Below are 22460 nucleotides of genomic sequence, written 5' to 3'. Positions count from 1 at the left end.
TCAGTTGCAAATTTACTGATATGGTCTTTTTAGGCATAGTGGTTTGTTTCTATGATGTAACTTTTAGGTTTTAGAAAATTTTTGCAGTCTAGGCTTTGAATTAGGTGTGAATGTGAATCTTAAGTTGTGAATTTTGGATAAGTAGTTTGATTTAAAACTCTGTTGCATATGCCACCTATCTTCTAAATAATGGGGATGTGCAAGTCGATAATGCAAATTGATATTGATACTTTGACTGTGTTTGTAGGTGTGAACCAAATACTGTTTTTATTCAGTCAACTTTGACTAAAGCAACTGCAAAAGAGAAAGATGGAAACAAAAAAGATACTGAGAAGTTCCGTCTGTATCACAACTTCAGCAGTAGTATTGGAAATATACATCATCACCAGGTAAGAGAAATATATTAAAGATTGTTAAGACTTTTGAAGAGAGTAGAAGCTTTTTAACTTCAGAAAAATCTATTACTACATCAGTACAGAAAGGTCTTGGAGTCCAAATCCATAGCTCTCTGAAAGTGGCTTTTCAAGTTGATAGGGTAGTAAAGAAGGAACATGACTGTAAGATATAGGAGCAGAATTAGGCTTATTGAGTCTTCTCTGCCACTTCATCATGGCTGATCCAATTTCCCTGTTGGTCCTAATCTCCTGCCATCTCCCTGTATCCCTTCATGCCCTGACCAATCAAGAACCTATCAACCTCTGCCTGAAATATACATAAAGACTTGGCCTCCACAGCTGAATGTGGCAAAGAATTCCATAGATTCACCACTCTGGCTAAAGAAATATCTCTTCATCCCCATTCTTAAAGGATAGCCCTCTATTTTAAGGCTGGGTCCTCTGGTCAGACTCTCCCACCATAGGAAACATTCTCTCTGCATCCACTCTATCAAAGCCTTCCACCATTTGATAGGTTTCAATGAGGTCACCACTCATTCATCTGAATTCCAGCAAATGCTGGCCCAGAGTCATCAAACACACTTCATATAGCAAGCCATTAGATCCTGTAATCATTTTTGTGAACCTCCTTTGAACCATCCCCAGTTTCAGCACACCCATTCTAAGATAAGGGGCCCAAAACTGTTCACAATACAGTACTCCAAGTGAGGCCTCACCAGTGCTTTATAAAGTCTCAACATTACATCCTTACTTTTATATTCCAGTCCTCCTGAAATGAATGCTAACACTACATTTGTCTTCTTCACCACAGACTCAACCTGCAAATTAACTTTTGGGAATCCTGCACAAGGACTACCAAGTCCCTTTGGCGACTCAGTTTTTTGTTTTTGCTCTTCTCTACCCTTTCATTTCTTCTGCCAAAGAGCAAGCCCATACAGTTCCCAACATACCATATCTTCATATCATCTGCAATCTTAGCAACAAACCCATCAATTTCATCATCCAAATCATTGACATCCAACGTAAAGAGAATTGGTCCCAACACAGACCCCTGTGGAACACCACTAGTCCCTGGCAGCCAACCAGAAAAGGCTCCGTTTCTTCCCATTCATTGCCACCTGCCAATTAGCCACTGCTTTGTCCATGCTAGAATCTTTCCTGTAATACTATGGACTTGTAGCATGTGACATGTCTGCCTTTATTTATTAGCAATGGCACTGAGTTCATGAGTGAACAAGTGTTGCATTTTTATAACACGCACATTATGCTGCACTGGAGTATTGTTCTCAGTGATGGTTGCTCCATTAAAGGAAAGATATTGAGACTTTGGGGAGTGTGCGGAAGAGGTTTACCAGGATGCTGCCTGGTTAGTAGGTGGACAGTAAAAGGAGATGTTGGAGAAACTTGTTTTTTTCTCTCTCTGGAGCAGTGGAGGCTGAGGGAAGACCTGATAGAAAACTATCAAATTATGAAAGGCACAGATGGATAGAAAGCAGGTATCTTTTTCTCAGGGTCGAAATGCCTTATACTAGAGCGCATGCATTTAAGGTGAAAGAAGGTAGGTTCAAAGGAGAAGTATGGGACAATGTTTTTTTTGAAAGTGGAGGGTGCTTTGAAGGCACTGCTAAGGATAGTGATGGTGGAGCGGCGTGATAGAGGTGTTTAAGAGGTCCTTATGTAGGCATATGAATATGCAGAGAATGGAGGGATCTGCCATCAGACCATCATAATCAAATATAGCTGCAACTGACTATTCAGCCCATCATGTTTTCTCCGGTCTTCAATCATGGCTAATTTTTTTCAACACCATTCTCTTGCATTCTTGTAACTCATAACTTCCATATCAATCAGTCTCTGCTTTCAATAAACCTGGTGTTTTGGCCTCCACGGCCTTTTGTGATAATGATTCCATAGTTTCACCACATATAGCTGAAGAAAACCCTCCTCATCTTCATCCTTTAAGTCCTTTAGACTTATACTAATGAGCTTACTCTGCATGTCTATTCCATACCAGGCCTATCAGTATTCAGTAGATTTCAATGCGATTCACTCCTCTTCCATCTGAACTCCATCAAATACAGGCCCAGACACATCATTAGTCTCTAACTCATGCAGTGGATAGGGGTTTTAGTGGGAAAGTATGTTCATTCGTGCAAACAAATACACACCTTCTGTTGAGTTGCAACATACTAGTTACACAGAAATTTAGTGGATGAAATGTAAGTTGATGCACTTGGGTGCGCATAACCGCCGTCATATTTATCTCTGAAGGCAAAACCTCATTTGGTATCCGGTATATTTTGTAAAAAAAAAAAAAAAAAAGCAATATGATTTTAAATAGAACCTTCTTTACCACAGGAAAAAGCTTTTCAGGTATAGCACGGAGGTGTAATACTTAAAGGTAGATTTTGAAGTTGGATTTTGAGACTGCAATTCTTGGACAACTAAAGGCATGGTAGGGATATGTATTATTGTGAGAAATGAGTAGTGCAGTGAAAATGGAGGATGGACTGGAGTCCTGAGTTTTTGTAAAAGATGTGCTGTAAGGCAGGAGAAAGTAAATGGATAGGGTGGGCAAGACAACAAAGAATTTGCTGAGCTTATGTAGGATTTGCAATATCGGTAAATAGAATTGTACGGGGTATTTGTAGACATAAATATTTAGATGAATTGATACTTTCAGGGGTTAGGAAACTAGCCAAGAGAGCATTTGAATACTTGAGTTTGGATTTGATAAAGACATGGATGGGTGTTTCAATACTAAGCTCTTCTTCTAGTGTTAAAGAATTACCATTCATCCAACCATCTGTGTATTTAAAAAATGCAATCACATTTGGAGGTTAATGGAAGCTGAAAAGTTATTTATAACTACAGGAATTAACTTCCATTTACACTTGGCCCATTTTGGATTGAGAACAAATGGTTGAGGATGGTCTGGCCTCATTCACTTGTACAGTTCTGATTTTGCTTCTGGATTCACTTTGGTACATGGTGTGACGTGAAAATTTTCCACATTTTTGATTACCAAAGAGAGTTCTGATTGTCTTACAGTGAAATTACATTTTATCTGTAAGGTAATGTTGAATTATTTTAACTTTAGAAATGACTTCATTGGTCATTCAATATTGACTTTAGTTAATATTTGGACTGTTTTCAGCATTGTGCTGAACGTTTATTTGTGGGGTTAACAGCATTGTTGCATGATCCAGTACCAAATGCCCTTTGAATATTCTGTGAGAATAAACAATGAATTTTGTCACTTTTATTTTCCACATACTTAGCAGGAGAAACATCTACTTTGGCAGTATGCTGTACTTTCTGTTCTATTCACTTAACTATGATGCACATAACTGCTTTTGTTACTTTTTTGTTCCATAAAATGTCATGCCATTTCTGTCACTGGAATGGTGACGCTGATGTCCGTAAATCAGTCGCGTGCCTTGCAGCCATGTAAAACAATTGCATTTAACATATGTGACATGTCTGAGTTTGCTTATAATTGAATTAAAGATGTCTTAATGACACACAGTGTGCTGTTGTGACAGTATTTTCCTCATCTAACAAGTAAAAGAATGCTTATCTAACAAGTAAAAGAAATGTTCTGAGAAATCTAAGTTTCATTGTTCTTAGATTCACAATCTATGCCAGTTATTAAGTACTTGATTTTTTTGAATTTTTCAGTTCTGTTCATAGGCAGAAAAGAGCTTTCATTGCCTTTTCTCTCTTTGCAAAAAAGCAATATAATAACCAGCAATAATTGTGATTGTTTCAGGATGGTATACACTGTAAACTTTACCTCTTAATGTAAGATTCTCCATTTCTGCAATGTGATCATTGTTCTGGCAGAATAAAGATCATGCAAAAATCATTGCACATCTGTGGAGGATAGATTTGCATAATAAACACGGCTAAATATCAAATTTACAAGTACAGAATGATAGTGAAAGCATTTTAAATGTTTCATTCTGTTTTAAATTCCCTGTCACATTAAAAAATCTAAACACGTAGTTTATATATTTTTAAAAGAAAATCACTATTGACAATTTTCATATTAACTTAGATGTCATTTGCTACCTCTTGCAGTTCCCTCTAATGGGAATTTGAAAAATCTGTTCTTATTTTATTCGAGTGTATTATGATGGAACATCGGAACAGACCATTTGGGTCCTTGAGCATGTTACTCTTCAGTGAAAGGATGACAGATTTGTATCCCAATTGCATTCAACCATTTTGTCTATACACTGCAAGAATCTTGTGTTGCGAAGATTTAATTTGAAGTAGTGAGTGAGAGCGAAACATAGTTGCAAGGCAGGCGGCATTTGAAAAGGACACATTTCATTGGGAGTGAGCTTTATTTGAGACAATAAGAGAAGGGAGGTGTAAGTCAAGCAGCTACTGTTGGAGTAGGCCAATGTTAGAGTGGGAGGCTTCGTTTAAACAGTCTTGGGAAAGCACAAGGAGAGGTTCTAAGTAAGTTTCTAGTAAGTTTTTTGTTCCCTTTTCAGCACACTAGCTATGTATTAATAGCTAGTAGAATGGGTCCAGAGTTAGAGGTATGTTCTTTGTGTGAGATGTGGAAACTCTGGGGGACCTCCAGTCTCCCTGAGAACTACATCTGCATGAAGTGCATCGAGCTGCGTCTCCTTAGAGACCATGTTAAGGAACGCAGCTTGATGACCTTCAGTTCATACGGGAGAATGGAGTGATAGGAGCTACAGGGAGGCAGTCACCACTAAGTTACAGGAGCTAGGTACGTGGGTGACTGTCAGGAGAGGGAAAGGGAATAGGCAGTAAATGCAGAGTACCCCTGTGGCGGTTCCCCTCAATAATAAGTATGCCACTCTAAATACGACCTATGAAGGGGAAGCTGCAGTGACTGGGTCCCTGACACTATAGGGAAGGGGGAGAGAAGAGGAGTGCAATAGTGATAGGGGATTCCATAGTTATAGGAGAGGACAGGAGATTCTGTGTATGTAAGAAAGGCGTCTATATGTTATGTTGCCTCCCAGGTGTCTGGACCAGGAATGTCTCAGATTGGGCCCACAGCATTCTGAAGAAAGAGGGTGAGCAGCTAGAAGTCATGATACATATTGGTGCCAATGACATAGGTAGGAAAGGAAGAAGATCCTGAAGAGAGAATATTGGGAGTTAGATGAAAAGCTGAAAAGCATCCTCCAGAGTAGTTATCTCTGGATTGCTGTCTGTGCCACGAGCTAGTGGGGGTAAAAATAGGATGATTAGGCAGATGAATGCATAACCAAAGAACTGATGTAGGGAGCAGGATTTCAGATTCCTGGATTATTGCGATCTTATTTGCAGAATTTATGACTTGTACAAAAAGGACAGGTTACTCCTGTTTCTGGGGGAACCACTATCCTTATGGGCAGGTTTGCTAGAACTGTTGGGAAGGGTTTCAACCAAGTTGGCAGGGGGATGGGAATCAGAGTGATGGGGCAGTGGGTATACAAGTTGGCAGAGGGATGGAAACCAGGGTGATGGGGCAGCGGGGTATACAAGTGGCAGGGGGATGGGAATCAGAGTGATGGGGCAGCGGGTATACAAGTGGCAGGGGGATGGGAATCAGAGTGCTAGGGCAGCGAGTATACAAGTTGCAGGGGGATGGGAGTCAGAGTGATGGGGCAGCGGGTATACAAGTGGCAGAGGAATGGGAATCAGATTGATGGATGGGGCAGCGGGTATACAAGTGACAGGGGGATGGGAATCAGAGTGATGGGGTGAGGATGGAGCAACGGGTATACAAGTGGATGCAGTGTATAGTGAGACTGTGATGAAGGACAGGCAGTTGATCAGGCAAAATTGCAGTCAGTGGGATTGAATTGAAAAGTAACTTGGGGGCAAAATCGAAAAGGGTGATGAATACAGGATTGAAGGCTATATATTTGAATGCACACAGTACATCCAATAAGGTAGATCATCTTGTAGCACAGTTAGAGATCGGCAAGTATGACATAGTGGTCATCACTGAGCTGTGACTGGAAGATGATCGTTGGAACCTTAACATCTAGGGATATTCATTGTACCAAAAGGATGGGCAGGTTTGCAGAGGCTGTGAGGTGGCACTGTTGATTAAAAAATTAAAAGAAGTGACACAGGATTGGAAGATGCATGATCCTTGTGGGTAGAGTTAAGAAACTTCAAGGGTGAAAAAGTCCCTGGTGGGAGCTATGTACAGGCATCCAAATAGTAGCCAGGATGTGGAATACAAATTACAACGGGAAATAGAAAAGGCATTAGAAAGGGCAATGATATGATAGCCTTGGGGGATTTCAATATGCAGGTAGATTGGGGAAATCAGGATGGTGCTGGATCCCAAGAGAAGGAATTTGTAGAGTGCCTAAGAGATGCCTTTTTAGAGCAGCTTGTGGTTCAGTCCACTAGGGGATATGCTATTCCAGATTAGGTGATGTGCAATGAACCACATTTGATCTGGAAGCTTAAAGGAATCCTCAGGAGGCAATGATCATAATATGATAGAATTCACACTGCGGTTTGAGAGGAGAAGCTGAAGTCAGATTTATCAGTATTACAGTGGAGTAAAGGAAATTAGAAGCATGAAAGAGGAGCTGGCCAAGTTGATTGGATGGGGACCCCAGCAGAGATGATGGCAGAACTACTGACTGAATTACTGGGAGCAATGCAGAAGGTGCAGGACAGATACATTCCAAAGATAAAGAAGTATTCTAAAGGGAAGGTAAAAACCATGGCTGACAAAGGAAGTCAAATGCAGCATAAAAGCAAGGGAGGACATATAATATAGCAAAAATTAGTGGGAAGTTGGAGGATTGGGAAGCTTTTAAAGACCAATAAAAGGCAACCAAAAAAAAAACCATGAGGAGAGACGAGGTGAAATACGAAGGTAAGCTAGCCAAAAATATTAAAGGATACCAAAAGTTTTTCAGATATATAAAGAGTAAAAGAGAGGTGAGATAGGATATTGGACTGCTGGAAAATGACACTGGAGAGGTAATAGGGGACAAGCTTATTTTACATCAGTGTGGAAGACACTAGCAGTATGCTGGAAGTTCAAGGGTGTGAGGGGGCAGAAGTGAGTGTAGTTGCTATTACTAAGGTGGTATTTGGGAAGCTGAAAGTTCTGAAGGTAGATAAGTCTCCTGGACCAGATGGACTACACCCTTAAGGTATTCATAATGATCTTTCAAGAATCACTAGATTCTGTAATGGCCCTAGAGGACTGGAAAGTTACACATGATAAAAAGTATTTGAAAGGGGGGATGAGGCAACTATAGTTGCCAAGGGAATTCAAAGACAGCATAAAAGGAAAAGGGAGGGCATATAATATAGCAAAAATTAGTGGGAAGTTAGGAATAGGAAACTTTCAAAAACCTGCTGAAGGCAACTAAAAAAACTATGAGAGAAAAGATGAAATATGAGGGTAAGATAGCCAATAATATAAAGGAGAATACCAGAAATTTTTCAGATATATAGAGAGTAAAACAGAAGTGAGAGTAATTAGCAGACCTCTTGAAAATGATGCTGGAAAGATAGTGATAGGAGAAAAAGAAATGGAGGATAAACTTAAGTATTTTCTGTCAATCTTCACTGTGGAAGATGCTTGCAGTATGTCAGAAATTCGAAAGAGTCAGGAGGCAGAAGATAGTGTAGTTGCTATTAATAAGGAGAAGGTGCTTGGGAAGCTGTAAGGTCTGAAGGTATATACGTCACCTGGACTAGATGGACTACACCCCAGGGTTCTGAAAGAGGTAGCTGAGGAGCTTGTGGAATCATTAGTAAGGATTTTTGAAAAATCACTAGATTCTGGAATGGTTCTGGAGGAGTGGAAAATTGCACATGTTACTCTGCTCTTCTAAGAAAGGAGGGAGGCAGAAGAAAGGAAATAATAGGCAAGTTAACCTGACTTCAGTGGTTGACAAGATGTTGGATGAGGTTTTGAGATACTTGGAGGCACGTGACTAAATAGGCCAAAATCAGTATAGTGGAATATCTTGCCTGACAAATATTTTGGAATTCTTTGAGGAACTAACAAGCAGGATAGGCAAAGGAGAGTCTGTGGATATTGTTTATTTGGATTTTCAGAAGACCTTTGAAAGGTGCCGTGCGTGAGGCGGCTTAACAGGAAAGGAGCCCATGGTATTATGGGAAAGGTACTAGAATTGATAGAAGATTAGCTGACTGGCAGGAGGCAAAGAGCAGATATAAAGGGAACATTTTCTGGCTGGCTGCTGGTGACTGGTGGTGTTCTGCAGCAGTCATTGTTGGGACCACTTCTGTTCGTGTTATGGCAGTGATTTGGATGAAGAAATCGAAGGCTTTGTGGCCAAGTTTGCAGACGATACAATGATAGGTGGAGGTACAGTTACTGTTGAGGAAGCAGGAGGTCTGCAGAAAGGCACAGACAGATTACAAAACTGGTCAAAAGAAGTGACAGATGGAATGTAGTGTAGGGGATTGAATGGTCATGCACCTTTGGTAGAAGGAATAAAAGCATAGACTATTGTTTAAATGGGGAGAAAATTCAGAAATCAGAGGTGCAAAGGGACTTGCGAGTCCTTATGCATGATTCCCTTGGTTAACTTGCAGACTGAGTTGGAGATGAGGAAGGCAAATACAATGTTCATTTCGAGTGGACTGGAGTATCAGATCAGGGGTGTAATGTTGAGGGTTTATAAAGCATTGGTCAGACCTCACTGGAGTATTGTGAGCAATGTTTGGCTCCTCATCTAAGAAAAGTTCCGCTGGCATTGGAGAGGGTCCAAGGGACATCCACAAGAATGATTCTGGGAATGAAGGGGTTAATGTATGAGGCACAGGCCTGCAATTGCTTGAGTTTAGAAAAATGAGGGGGGAATCTCATTGAAACCTATTGAATATTGAAATGCCCGGATAGAGTGGATGTGGAGAGGATGTTTTCAGTAGGCCGTAAGATATAGGAGCAGAGTTAGGCCATTTGGCCCATTGAATCTGTTCTGCCATTTCATCATGGCTGATCAATTTTCGCTCTCAGCCCCAATCTCCTTCATGCCCTATCTAATCAAGAATCTATCAACTTCTGCCTTAAGTATACCCAATGTCTTGGCCTCCACAACCAACTGTGGCAATGAATTCCACAGATTCACCACTCTGTGGCTGAAGAAATTCCTCCTTTTCTCCATTCTACAAGGATGTCTTCTATTCTGAGGCTGTGTCCTCTGGTCTTAAACTCTCCTCCATGGGAAACATCCTCTTCATATCCACTCTATTGTGGCCTTTCAACAATTTGATAGGCTTTAATTAGGTCTTCCCTCATTCTTCTGAATTCTGCTCTACAGAGACCCAGAGCTATCAAAAGCTCCTCAAATGATAAGCCTTTCAATCCCGGAATCATTTTTGCTAGCGTCCTTTAAACCCTCTCCAATGTTAGCTTATCCTTTCTAAGATAAAAGTCCCAAAACTACTCACAGTACTCCCAGTGAGGCCACACCAGCGCTTTACAAAGCTTCAACATTATGTTCTTGTTTTATACTCTTGTCCTCTTGAAATGAATGCTGACACCGCATTTGCTTCCTCACCACCAACTCGTCCTGCAAGTTAACCTTTAGGGAATACTGCACAAGGACTTCCAAGTCCCTTTTTTCCTTAGATTTTTCAGTGTTTTCTCCATATAGAAACTAGTCTACCCTTTTACTACTTCTACCAAAGTGAATGACCATACATTTCCTAACACTGTATTTTATAAGCCACTTCTTCACCCATTCTCCTTGCAAGTTTTTAATTTACTTAATATATGAATACTGTAATTGCTTTACTTGTTTATTATTTTTTATTTTATTATTTTGTTTTTCTCTTCTAGATTATGTATTGCATTGAACTGCTGCTGCTAAGTTAACAAATTTCATGTCACATCATGGTGATAATAAATCTGATTCTGATAATCTATCTAAGTCCTTCTGTGGTCTCTCTGCTTTCTCAAAACTACCTGCCCTATCTTTGTATCGCCCGCAAACTTAGCCACAAAGCCATCAATTCTGTCAACAGTGGGTGAGTCTAGGAGCAGAGGATACAGCTTTAGAATAGAGGGGTGTCTGTTCAGAACAGTGGGGAAGAAGGAATTTCTTTAACCAGTGGATAGTGAATATGTTGAATTAGTTGCCATAGATGGCTGTGGAGGCCAAGTCATTGAGTATATTTAAAACAGAGGTTGATTGGCTCTTGATTAGGCTCTTGCTCCTGTGTCTTATGGTCTTAAAAAATTAGAAGTTGCATCATTGTCTGCTTGCAGAAAGCCTTCGATAAATTTCACATACAGACTTGACTAAAACTTAATTTCATCCATTAAAGTTAATCAACAAAAAACTGTGGGGTCATGGGTTTATAATCAGTTTGAATTCTCATGATATTCTGTGAGGATCTGTGCTGCACCCTCTTGTCCTAGACTCCTCAACAACGAGAAAAAAATTGTGTATTTTCCTAGCTAATTACTCTTAAAATACAAAACAAGTTAGGTTGATCGTTCTAGAAGACATAGGAGCAGAATTAGGCGGTTCAGCCATTGAGTCTGCCTCGCCATTCCATCATGGCTGATCCCGGATCTCACTCAACCCCATGCATCTGCCTAATTGCCATATCCTTTGATGCCCTGACCAATCAGGAAACTATCTACCTCTGCTTCAGATATACCTACAGACTTGGCATCCACCACAGTCTGTGGCAGAGTATTCCACTGATTTGCCACTCTTGGGCTAAAAACATTCCTCCTTAGCTCTGTTCTTAAAGTTTGCCCCTCAATTTTGAGGTTGTGCCCTGTAGTTCTGGATACCCCCATTATAGGACACATCCTCTCCACATCCACTCTATCTGGTCCTTTTAATCAGTAGGTTTCAATGAGATCCCCATACATTCCTCTAAATTTCAGTGAGTTTGGCCCCAAGCTGCAAACGCTTCTCATATGTTAACCCCTTAATTCCTGGAATCATCCTTGTGAACCTCTTCTGGACTCTCTCCAATGGCAACACATCCTTTCTGAGATATGGGGCCTAAAACTGTTGACAATACTCCAAATGTGGCCTGACTAGTGTCTTATAAATCCTCACCATTATCTCAGCAACACACACGAAAAATGCTAGAAGAACTGAGCAGGTCAGGCAGCATCTATGGAAAAAAGTACAGTCAATGTTTTGGGCCGATACCCTTCAGCAGGACTGGAGGAAAAAGAAGATGAGGAGTAGATGGCATAGTGTTCCTCCCCAGTTCCTCCAGCCTTTTGTCGTTGCTTGGATTTCCAGCATCTGCAGATATTCTCTTGTTTGTGCTCACCCTTATTTCCTTGCTTTTATGTTCTATTCCCCTTGAAATAAATGCTAACATTGCATTTGCCTTCTTTACCACAGACTCAACCTTTAAGTTAACCTTCCGGGAGACTTACACGAGAACTCCTAAGTCCTTTTGCACCTCTGATGTTTGAATCTTCTCCCCATTTTGATAATAGTCCTCACTCTTGTTCCTTTTATAAAAATGCATAAGCATACATTCCCCAACACTATTACATCTGTCACTTTTTTGCCCATTCTTCCAATTTGTCTAAGTCCTGTTGCAATAGCATTTCTTCCTCAGCACTACCTACCCCTCCACCTATCTTCGTATCATCCACAAACTTTGCCACAAAGTCATCAATTCCATTATCCAAATCATTGACAAACAATGTGAAAAGCAGCGGTCCTGATACTGACCCCTGGGGAACACCACTAGTCACTGGCAGCCAACCAGAAAAGGCCCCCTTTATTCCCGCTCACTGCCTCCTGTCTGTCAGCCATTCCTCTATCTATGCCAGTATCTTTCCTGTAATGTCATAGGATTTTATCTTGTTTAGCAGTCTCATGTGGCACCTTGTCAAACACCGCCTGAAAATCCAAGTACAGGTTTCCCCTGCCATCTGAAGGTAGAGCATTCCTATGAAACAGTTCGTAAGCCAGAATGTCGTAAAGTGAAGAAACAATAACCATTAGTTTATATGGGAAAATTTTGTGAGCGTTAGCAGACCCAAAAATAACCTACCAAATCATGCCAAATGAGGATGTTCTATGAGTCTGTGGTGGCCAGTGCTATCATGTTTGTTGTCGTGTGCTGGGGCAGCAGGCTGAGGGTAGCAGACACCAACAGAATCAACAAACTCATCCGTAAGGCCAGTGATGTTGTGGGGATGGAACTGGACTCTCTCACGGTGGTGTCTGAAAAGAGGATGCTGTCTAAGTTGCATACCATCTTGGTCAATGTCTCCCATCCACTACATAATGTACTGGTTGGGCACAGGAGTACATTCAGCCAGAGACTCATTCCTCCAAGATACAACACAGAGCGTCATAGGAAGTCATTCCTGCCTGCAGCCATCAAACTTTACAACTCCTCCCTTGGAGGGTCAGACACCCTGTGCCGATAGGCTGGTCCTGGACTTATTTCATAATTTACTGGCATAATTTACATATTACTATTTAACTATTTATGGTTCTATTACTATTTATTATTTATGGTGCAACCGTAATGAAAACCAATTTCCCCCTGGGATGAATAAAGTATGACTATGACTATAACAAATAACACATAAAACCTAAAATAACAGTAACATATAGTAAAAGCAGGAATGAGATGATGAATACACAGCCTATATAAAGTAGAAATACTCTTCTACAATCACTGCCTGCACTGTTCTCCGTAGCGAAAATCTCACGCAAGCGCCATCGGCAGAAACACGGTGCAAGCACTCTCGGCAGAAACACTCTCTCCAGTAACCTTTAAGCTATGAAGCTGCCAAATCATACCAAATAACATGTAAAAATACACAGCCTATATAAAGTAGAAATAATATATGTACAGTGTAGTATCACTTACGGGAATCGGGAAGACATCGAGCATATTGGTGATGGTGTGTTAGGCTGAGTCGTCGGAGGTTGGGGTGGTGCAGTGGCCCCCACCCTTCAGGCAGTAAACCGGTACCGATCCACGAAAAATGCGGTGGTACGGCGGTAGCTGGGACGCACCCAGCACATCTTTAAGAAAAAAGCCGAAATAAACAAGCTAACTAATTAGGTGCAGCCGGCACGTAAATGTTGGCCCAGATCAGAGGTGATGCAATTGGCAATCGCCTCTGATCTGGGTCGACATTTACTTGCCGAGTGGCACCTAATTAATTAGCTTGTTTATTTCGGCTTTTTTTCTTAAAGATGTGTTGGGTGCGTCTCGGCTACTGCTGCATTCTTCGTGGATCGGTATCTGTTCGCGGCCGGGGGTTGGGGTGTCATCCCATCGTCTGTTTCCATCAGGACAGGCAGGTCATCTTCTATGTCTGCCTGCCTCGATGTCGAAGGTCGAGGTTCGTTGTCTGCTGTGGTTGATGTGGAAGGCTTACTTGTCTGCTTAGCCTCGTGCATTTTTAGATCATACAGTTCTTTGTAAGGACTCAAACCATCCTGCAAATATGCCCTAAACCGACATACCCTTTCAAAATTAAAGTCGTACTTTATCATTGCAGTGAAAATCTCACGCAGTTGCTTCACGTTCAGTTCCTGGACGATTTCACTTTTGGTCCATTTGCTACTGTATTCGGTTTCGATTGTTATCCTTTCCTCTTCCAATTGCATCAGCCCTTCGTCTATCAGTTCTTAGTCATGGGATGCCAAAACCTCTTCAACATCATCTTAATCAGTTTCCACAAGCGAAACTCACGTTGTCCTTACTTCGGTCACCATGATCGAAATGCTTAATTATGTCTAGTTTTACGATAACACCATTACAAGCTCTTTCAGGCTTTTCCGATACCTTAGAACTCATCTTGCTAATGGCTGCTCACAGGCACGTGTTTAAGTAATGCCGGCTAGAATGCAGTTCCAAATCCGGGGGAGAGTGGCTGCTCGGGGGTGCGCTGCCTTTTTTCATAACAGTGAAAACACCTTCTGTTAGCGAAAACAGGTAACTAATGTAGGTCTTTCGTAACAGTGAGGTTTCATAAAGCGAACGTTCGAAAAGCGGGGGACACCTGTACATGACATCCACTGCCTCTCCTTTGTCCACCCTGCTTGTTACTTCCTCAAAGAACTCGAAGAGATTTGTCAGATAAGATTTCCCTATACAGAAGCCATGCTGACTTTGACTTATTTTATCATTAGTCTCTAAGTACCCCGAAACCTCATCCTTAATAATAGACTCCCAACACATTCCCAACCATGGAGGTTGGGCTAACTGGCCTATAATTTCCTTTCTTTTGCCTTCCTCCCTTCTTAAAGAGTGGACTGACATTTGCAATCTTCATTCCCTGGGTCCATGCCAGAATCTAATGATTCTTGAAAGATCATGACCAATGCATCCGTTATCTCTTCAGCAACCTCTCTCAGAACTCTGGGATGTAGTCCATCTGGTCCAGGTGACTTGTCCAACTCTCTCCTGCTCCCTGACATTCATGGACCTTTGGCACACTGCTAGTGTCTTCCACAGTGAAGACAGATGCAAAGTACCAATTAAGTTCACCTGCCATTTCTTTGTTCCTCATTACTACCTCACCAGCATCATTTTCCAGTGGACCAATATCAACTCTCACCTCCCTTTTACTCTACATAACTGAAAAAAACTTTTAGTTTCCTGCTTTATATTATTGTTAGTTATTAGTTTACCCTCATATTTAATCTTTTTCCTTCTTACAGCTTTTTTTGTTGACTTTTGTTGGATTTTAAAAGCTTCCCAAACATTCAACTTCCCACTCATGTTTGCTACCTTATATGCCCTTTCCATAGCTTTTCTAAGGTCTTTGACTTCCCTTGTCAGCCACAGTTGCCTAGCCCTGTCATTTGAGAACTGCTTCTGTGGAACATTTCTATACTGTGCCTTGTGAACTATTCTCAGAAACTTCAGCCACCTTTGCTCAGCATCCCTACCAGTATCCTCCTCCAATCCACCTGGGCAAGCTCCTTTCTCATGCCTCTGTAATTCCCTTTATTCCATTGAGATACTGATACATGTGACTTGTGCTTCTCCCTCTCAAATCTCTTTCCTTGAGGTTAAATTGATGACTTCATTTTTGTTGCTTTATTTTAGATAGACATGCTTGCTTTAAATCCTTCCTCAAAATTTCTGTTGTCTGTTGCCCTAGTAACACTTTGTTAATATGTACCACATTCTTCCAGAGGCTTGTATATCCATTCATATATATCCATATATAGACCTTAGAAGGTGTGGTGCAGAGTAGTACACAATACCACATATGTCTAACCACAATTTTGTTGAGCTTTCACATGATTTCTACCTCTTTTTATTCAATCTCTCTCCTTATGAAGGCCAGTATGAATGTAATTTTCTGCATTTGATTATTCAATTTTATTGTTTTTTGCATAGAATTACACTGCACTTTTAGTGACCTGAGTTTAGATCTCTAATCCAAAATTGTTAACCTAATCTTCAGCCATAATTTTGGCCATGCAGCTTCTCGAAGTGTTCTCCGAGGAAGTCCAGCAGCAAAATGAACTGATGGGTTTGGTCCTCCGAACCCCAAATCAGGAATATAACTTTGACATCAAATAGAAAAATCCAGCATTTATAGTAGTTGAAACAACTGGAGGGTAACAATTCCATTCAAGGCCACCCTTACGCAATTGATTACTATACGAAAGGATGAATTGCAATATTTTTTGTTTTTATGTAAAGTAAAAATTAAAAATGTGTAAAATAATGTGTTAATTTTAAAATTACATAGTATTTTGTTAATCCATGCAAGAAAGAATTTTGAATTGTATCAACACCGGTGCTATTTTCAGATTATCTATATTGTCAGCACTCTTGCTGGGCTATATGAGTAGAATTTACACACTCCAAAGGCTTCTTCAAAAACATAAAGGATGATACTTCATTGCACGCTATTATATTTCAAAGCTCTCAGAAAGATTTGAGGTTCACAAGGGTGATTCCGAGAATAAAGGGTTTAGTATATGAGGAGCGTTTGGCAGCTTTCGCCCTGTACTCACTGGAATTTAGAAGAATGTGTGGGATCTCATTGAAACTTACCAGATGTTGAAAGGACTAGATAAGGTGGATGTGGAGAGGATGTTTACTATGGTGGGGTTATCCAGAACTAGAGGGCACAACCTCAAACTTGAGGGGCAAACTTTTAGAACACAAGTAAGAAAGAATTTTTTTTTCACCGAAGAGTGGTGAATCTATGGAATGTTCTGCCACAGACTGCGGTGGAGACCAAGTCCTTGGGTATATTTAAAGTGGAAGTTGATAGGTTGCTGATTGGTTGGGGCATCAAAGGATATGGTGAGAGAGTAGATGTATGGGGTTGAATGAGATTTGGGATCAGCCATGATGAAATGGTGGAACAGATTTGATGGGCTGAATGGTCTACTTCTGTTCCTGTGTCTAAAGATGAAACATTAATTCAAGGTCCATTTACCCTCAAGTAGATGGAAAATATCCTAGGGGTATTCAACTTACAACTTATAAAAGAATAACTTGTAAAAACTCATCTAATTCCTTCGCCTTTAGTGAAGAAAGTCTACCATCTTTATTTAAGTATGGGTTATGTGTGACTCCAGACCATGTTGAGTTTATTGTCATGTGCGTATGTAGAGTAAGGTACAACCTTTCAACATCATTACAGGCATGAATGTACAACAAATAAGCCACACATAAAAATCATACAAACAGTAGAAAAATTATGCAGAAATAAAACTTTAGTGTGAAAAACAGACAGCTGATAAGTCCACGTTAGTGCAAGTACACATTATTTATAACAATGCCAGTAGTAGTTTACTACTGTACATTTAACTATCACATTTGCGCTTTATATCAACTAGTATATCTGCAAATACTTATTTATCTGTTAATATTATTGTGTTAATATTTTGTGTTCAATCTGATAGTTATACTGTACTGTGTTTTGCACCTTTGTCCATGAGGGACGTTGTTTTGTCTAGCTATAGGAATGTGTATGGTTGAATGACAGTAAACTTGAACTTTAACATTGCTGAGTTGGGTTTAGTCTTGTGAAAGATAGGTTAAAGAACTTGATAGTTGTAGGAAAATAGCTGTTCTTGAACTTGTTGGTGTGGGACTTCAGGCTTCTGCACCTCCTCCTGTAGTTGCTGGCCACAGCTGTGTTTATGATGTTCTGGGTTGTGGCCATACCTCTCAGCAGCCTCTCGCATTCCACTGCTTTGAAATTGCCATACCAGGCTATGATACAACCAATCGAGATACTTTCAACAGTGTAAGTGAGGAAGTCCAAGCTATGATTGCGAAGGGAGTTATAGAAGCCCAGGTCTTGAAGCTCAGTGTAAGTTTGGCAAGAATGACAGTATTGAACACCGAACTGTGGTTAATGAACAGCAGCCTAACATGTGTAGTACTGATGTGTAGATGGTCCAGATTTGAGTGGAGAATGAATGAAATAGCAGCTGCTGTTGTCCCGTTGTGGTGACGGGCAAATTATTGTCCTTTGTGCCTCACGTTTGCATCTGAATCTTTGACAGACATCAATCTGTACAGATCAGTAACAACACCTCCTCTTCACTGACCATTTATGCAAGTGCACCTCAAGGCTGTGCGCTTAACTCCATGCTCTACTCCCTTTATACCCACAACTCTGTGGCCAAGCGCAATTCTAATAGCATCTTTTAGTTCACTGACGGCATCACTGATGTTGACTAACTTGCCGGATTTTTGAGGAGGAAGTTATAGAAATGGAAAGTAAATGCTAAATATGCCTGTGAAAAGTTAAAAAAAGCAAATTGTTTTGAAAAGGAACAAGAGGTATTCATCACTTGTTGGTTTGTGCATGTTATTTGATAGTTTGAATTTGAAAATTCTGTAAATGCAAATTAATTTAACTTTCTTTGCCTAAGCATTAAATTGCAAGGCATTCAGTCAACATCCCCAATATATAACTTAGTAATTATCGCATTTATTATGGGAACTGGCTATGTTAAAACTGCCATAACTTCTGCTTCAAGATGATTATACTTCAAAAGTTCATCATAGGATGCAAAGTATTTGCAGTGAGACATGCTGTCAGTTTCATGTGACAGGTTAAGATTCTGTTCTTCCATATGGTATGCAATTTTGCAAACAAGTGAAAATTAAGTAGGACTCTTCGCGCATCTGTGGTAGGTAGAGTTACTTGCTATGAAGAGGATTACTGAAACTTGTTAACAGTGAGATGTACTTGCTTGGCTTCAAAGCCAATTCAAGGATAAAGATTTTAGTAATTTGCAGCAGAAGTCCACATAGGGAAATAATTGTTTCCTATGTGTGACTCATCAAATAGTTAGTTTGATATGTTATGTTAAATAGCCAGGCTATGTAGAAGCAGTTCATGCGAAATATTATATATGCAGATTGATTTAATATGTATCATTTTGTATGGTCAGGAATGGAATTATTGTTTACTTTGTCAAATAAAAGCAGCATTTAAAGAAATAATTACATTTAACAGCACAGACTGTTGTTTAGATCTGCTTTATACATGTTTTTTCATTTAAAATATTTTAAACTTGCTTTTTTTAAAGCTGTATGGCCTGTATTTATCCTGGGAGTACTGCCAAAACTAAAATATTACTTGATCTTAATTAAAGTGGACTGTAGAAGTTTATGAAGTGTTCTCTTGCCCTCAGTATGGTCCTCCCTGAGGCAGCTGCCAACACCCTCATGTATGAATACAATTGATATCAATTTTTCAGAAATGATCAGCAACTGCTGTAGAGTTTCTGATGACGTTTTAGGACTTGTCTCAGCAATTGTAGCAAGAGACACTTGTCATGTAAAATTCAGTGGTTAAGTTGGGAAGAAAGCCTTTGTGTGTCAGATTATCTTCTGATGGAATCTCATCTTTGGTGCTGAAAGCATCCAGAAGCTTTGTTCTATTTCACAAAATCATAATTTTGTAAACCAGTTTTTAAAATCTAAATTAGCCAAAAGAAAGCTCTACATATCTCTGGATTTGTAGTAGACTTGATCTTTGATTATTTAAATGTGAACATTCTGTTCTCCAATGGGTTGATGACATTGTAAGGTTCTATATCAGGGTTCCCCAATTAGATTTCCATAAGGGCCAAATTATGTCAAGCATGCCAAGCCAAGGGCCAAATTGTCCAGGGATTTTTTTTCCATTGCACCAGTAAGTTGTTTTATGGGCAGACATTGTTGCTGCTATTACCATTATTATTATTATTATTATTTATTATTATTATTATTTGTAGTAGTAGTAGTGGTAGTAGTAAATTAGGCCTGGGATTCTGAAAGCTTGAGTTGTGGGTCACACAAGAAAAAAAAATGCACTGGCACTCTTGCAACAAAATAAGTCGAAAACCAACCGTTTAGTTATGACTGTAGCTACACAACTGTCAGCTGTCACATTGAGAACTCATCTGAGACTTAAAACACACACACACACACACACACACACACACACACACACACACACACACACACACCACTTCTACACAGAGTTTTAGTAGTACTGCCTTTTCCACTGTTTCTGCTCTCTCATTTAATCTATTTGTTCTTTTTAATTAAGCTAGGTAGCATTTGAAGTATGAAGTGCGGCTATAAATGAAATTATCAGTATTATTGTTGTTGTAATATTATTATACCACAATAAGATTGACAAATGGACAAAAATAAATTGATTCACTCACCAATCAGTGAGAGAAGTGACAGCGACGGGATGAGGCAATCCTTCTGATGTCGGGCCTGTATTCTGTTGTGGCAATCCTGAGGCACTGGCCAAGATGTGCATTGGAGAGTCTGTTTCTGTCCTGGTTCTTGATAGAGTTCATTGAAGAAAACAATGACTCACATATGTATGTGGAGGGGAACAGTGTGAGTAGGAGCATTGCAATTGCTCTCCTGTCTTTGAATTGAGCTTGGGGAGCCATGTTGATCCAAAAGTCATTCACCCCAATGTCCATGTGTTGTGCTTTGAGCAAATCAGATGCTCCCATTTCCAAGACCTCCATCTGAAGAGTTGCCTCATCTATGGAAGGCAACAGCCTTTTGGCCTCTGCAGTGCACTGGCAGTCAGCTGAAACGGAGGACGGCTGTCTCAGGAAGAGGAGGATGTCACCTGAGAGTTTAGGGGAGCTTTCAGATCGTTCCCTGAAGTTTTCTGCCAGGCTCATCACGAAATCCTTCATCACTGGATCCTCCCGCATTTCGTTCTTCTCACAGTGTTCCCGCAGACGTGGAAAGTGCAACTAGTTCCTGTGAATGTCTCTCTCCAAAAGGCTCAGCTTTGAGCGGAAAGCTTCAATCGCCTCGTACATGTCCACAACAGTGTGGTTGTTGCCTTGTAATTGCAGATTAAGTTGATTTAGATGAGACATGATGTCACACAAAAAAAGAACATGTGCCATCACCTTGTTGTCACTTAAAAACCTCTTAAATCCCTGGGCTTTTGGCTCTGCAGGCTGGATAAAAATGACACAAGCTCATTACGCAGGTCGCACACCCTCTCCAACACACGACCTTTGCTCAGCCAGCGAACATCGTTATGTAGTAAAAAGATCTTTGTGTTCTGCTGACATTTCCTCCAGCAATGCTCTGAAAAGGCGATGTTGCAGACTGGAACTTTCACGAATGAAATTTACCAGTCTTGTCACAGTAGCCACTGTTTAGTTGAGGACCGTAGAGAGCGTGCAGTAGGTCGCGCGTTCTACGGGGGCGTAGGTCGAGTGTACGGTGTGGGATGAAGTTATCAGCTGTAAAGGTTTCCTTACTGAAATATTTTCTTTCTACTGTTGTTAAAATTTTAAAAAAATATTTTGCTATCTGTTTTTAATAATATTTTGTTTTACTCCTTTTTTGAAGTTCGTAACAGAGCCCTGAAATAAAGGTTATGACCTGTTATATTTATGTCCACTACCTTCTCTGAATGAATGATTGGGATGAATTATTTTATGTGCATTGCTGTTTTCCTTGGCTTTAAAATAACTGGTTAAAAATATTTGTCATTTAATGTGTTTTATTTTCACTTCTTTGTGTAAACTTAGCCAGAGCTGGTTGTTTGAATCTTTCCAACCTAGGTCTGTATCACTTCAGTTCCAAAACAATTCTCATCAGAGTTACTAATGACATCCTAAGTGATGTGTTTATTAATGATGTTGTGAGCAAGGTAGTTTATTCCTCCTCCTCCTCCATTGCATTTTGTCAGTATCTTTTGAAACAAATAAGTACGTCATCCTCTTCCTTGCTGTCACTCAGGAAGAGTGAAACTGAGCTCACATTCCAATCTAGTCTGTTGTCTTATCCAGAGGAAGAAGCATTGCAGGCTTCTCTTTGCATACCCACACTTGTTAGCTTTGGTGTCTCCAAATAGTTCTCATTTGTTTCCCCATTTCTCTACTGCATTCTGCTCACTAACAGCATTATCCAAAAATATGCAGTAAAATTTGATGCCCCCTACTTTCCTCAGTAATCCCTCTCTTGATTCTTCCACCATCTCTAAATTGCTGGTGTTCATTCAACGTGCTGTACTAAATCAGTAGAGATTTCATCCTACTTAATTTAAGAAAAACTGAATCCGTCATTTATGATCATCACAAACCCTATTCTTTAATTTTGGATCCATCCTTCTTGTCTGGAATTGGACAAGGCTGCCTGCGAAATACCGCAGGGGGCTAAAAATCTGAAACAAACAAAAATACAGGAACTACTCAACAGTTAAGGCAACATCTGTGGAAATTTTAATCTAATGACCTCTTCAGAACTGAAAAAACAAAGGAGGAAAAGAGCCTAACTTGGTGTACAGCAGCTTTTTATTAATGTTCGTTGATTATAACTGACCAGAAATCTAACTGTACCAGTCACCTAAGTTGAGGCAACTGCTGTATAATGGGAGCTTTGCATTCCTAGAATCTGTTTTGCAACTTTCTATAGCCCAAGGCTGCAACTCTGTGCATGAGTCAGAAAACCTCAGTAGAAAAGTAATTAATTTTGTGTTTATTTATTTGCTTTTTCATATAAATTCCATGAGAGTGAATTTTATTCCAGGTTTCAAATTTTTGGGTAATCATTTGTGAATTCAGTAAGGGCACATCTTGGCTGTCACAA

At 40.1% G+C, this 22460-nt stretch overlaps 1 protein-coding gene across 3 annotated transcripts in view; it reads left to right on the top strand.

Annotated features, from left to right (window-relative positions):
• Positions 1-22460, top strand: part of srbd1 (S1 RNA binding domain 1) — a 307185-nt gene that overhangs the window by 37570 nt on the left and 247155 nt on the right. For all 3 annotated transcript variants that reach the window (XM_072264996.1, XM_072264995.1, XM_072264997.1), the window contains exon 10: positions 248-389. In XM_072264996.1, the coding sequence (XP_072121097.1) occupies positions 248-389 (142 nt within the window). The remainder of the gene's footprint in view (positions 1-247; positions 390-22460) is intronic.

The sequence above is a fragment of the Mobula birostris genome, chromosome 8 (genome assembly GCF_030028105.1).
Source record: "Mobula birostris isolate sMobBir1 chromosome 8, sMobBir1.hap1, whole genome shotgun sequence".
Classification (NCBI taxonomy): Eukaryota; Metazoa; Chordata; class Chondrichthyes; order Myliobatiformes; family Myliobatidae; genus Mobula; species Mobula birostris.
This window is presented reverse-complemented; position numbering and strand designations above follow the sequence as displayed.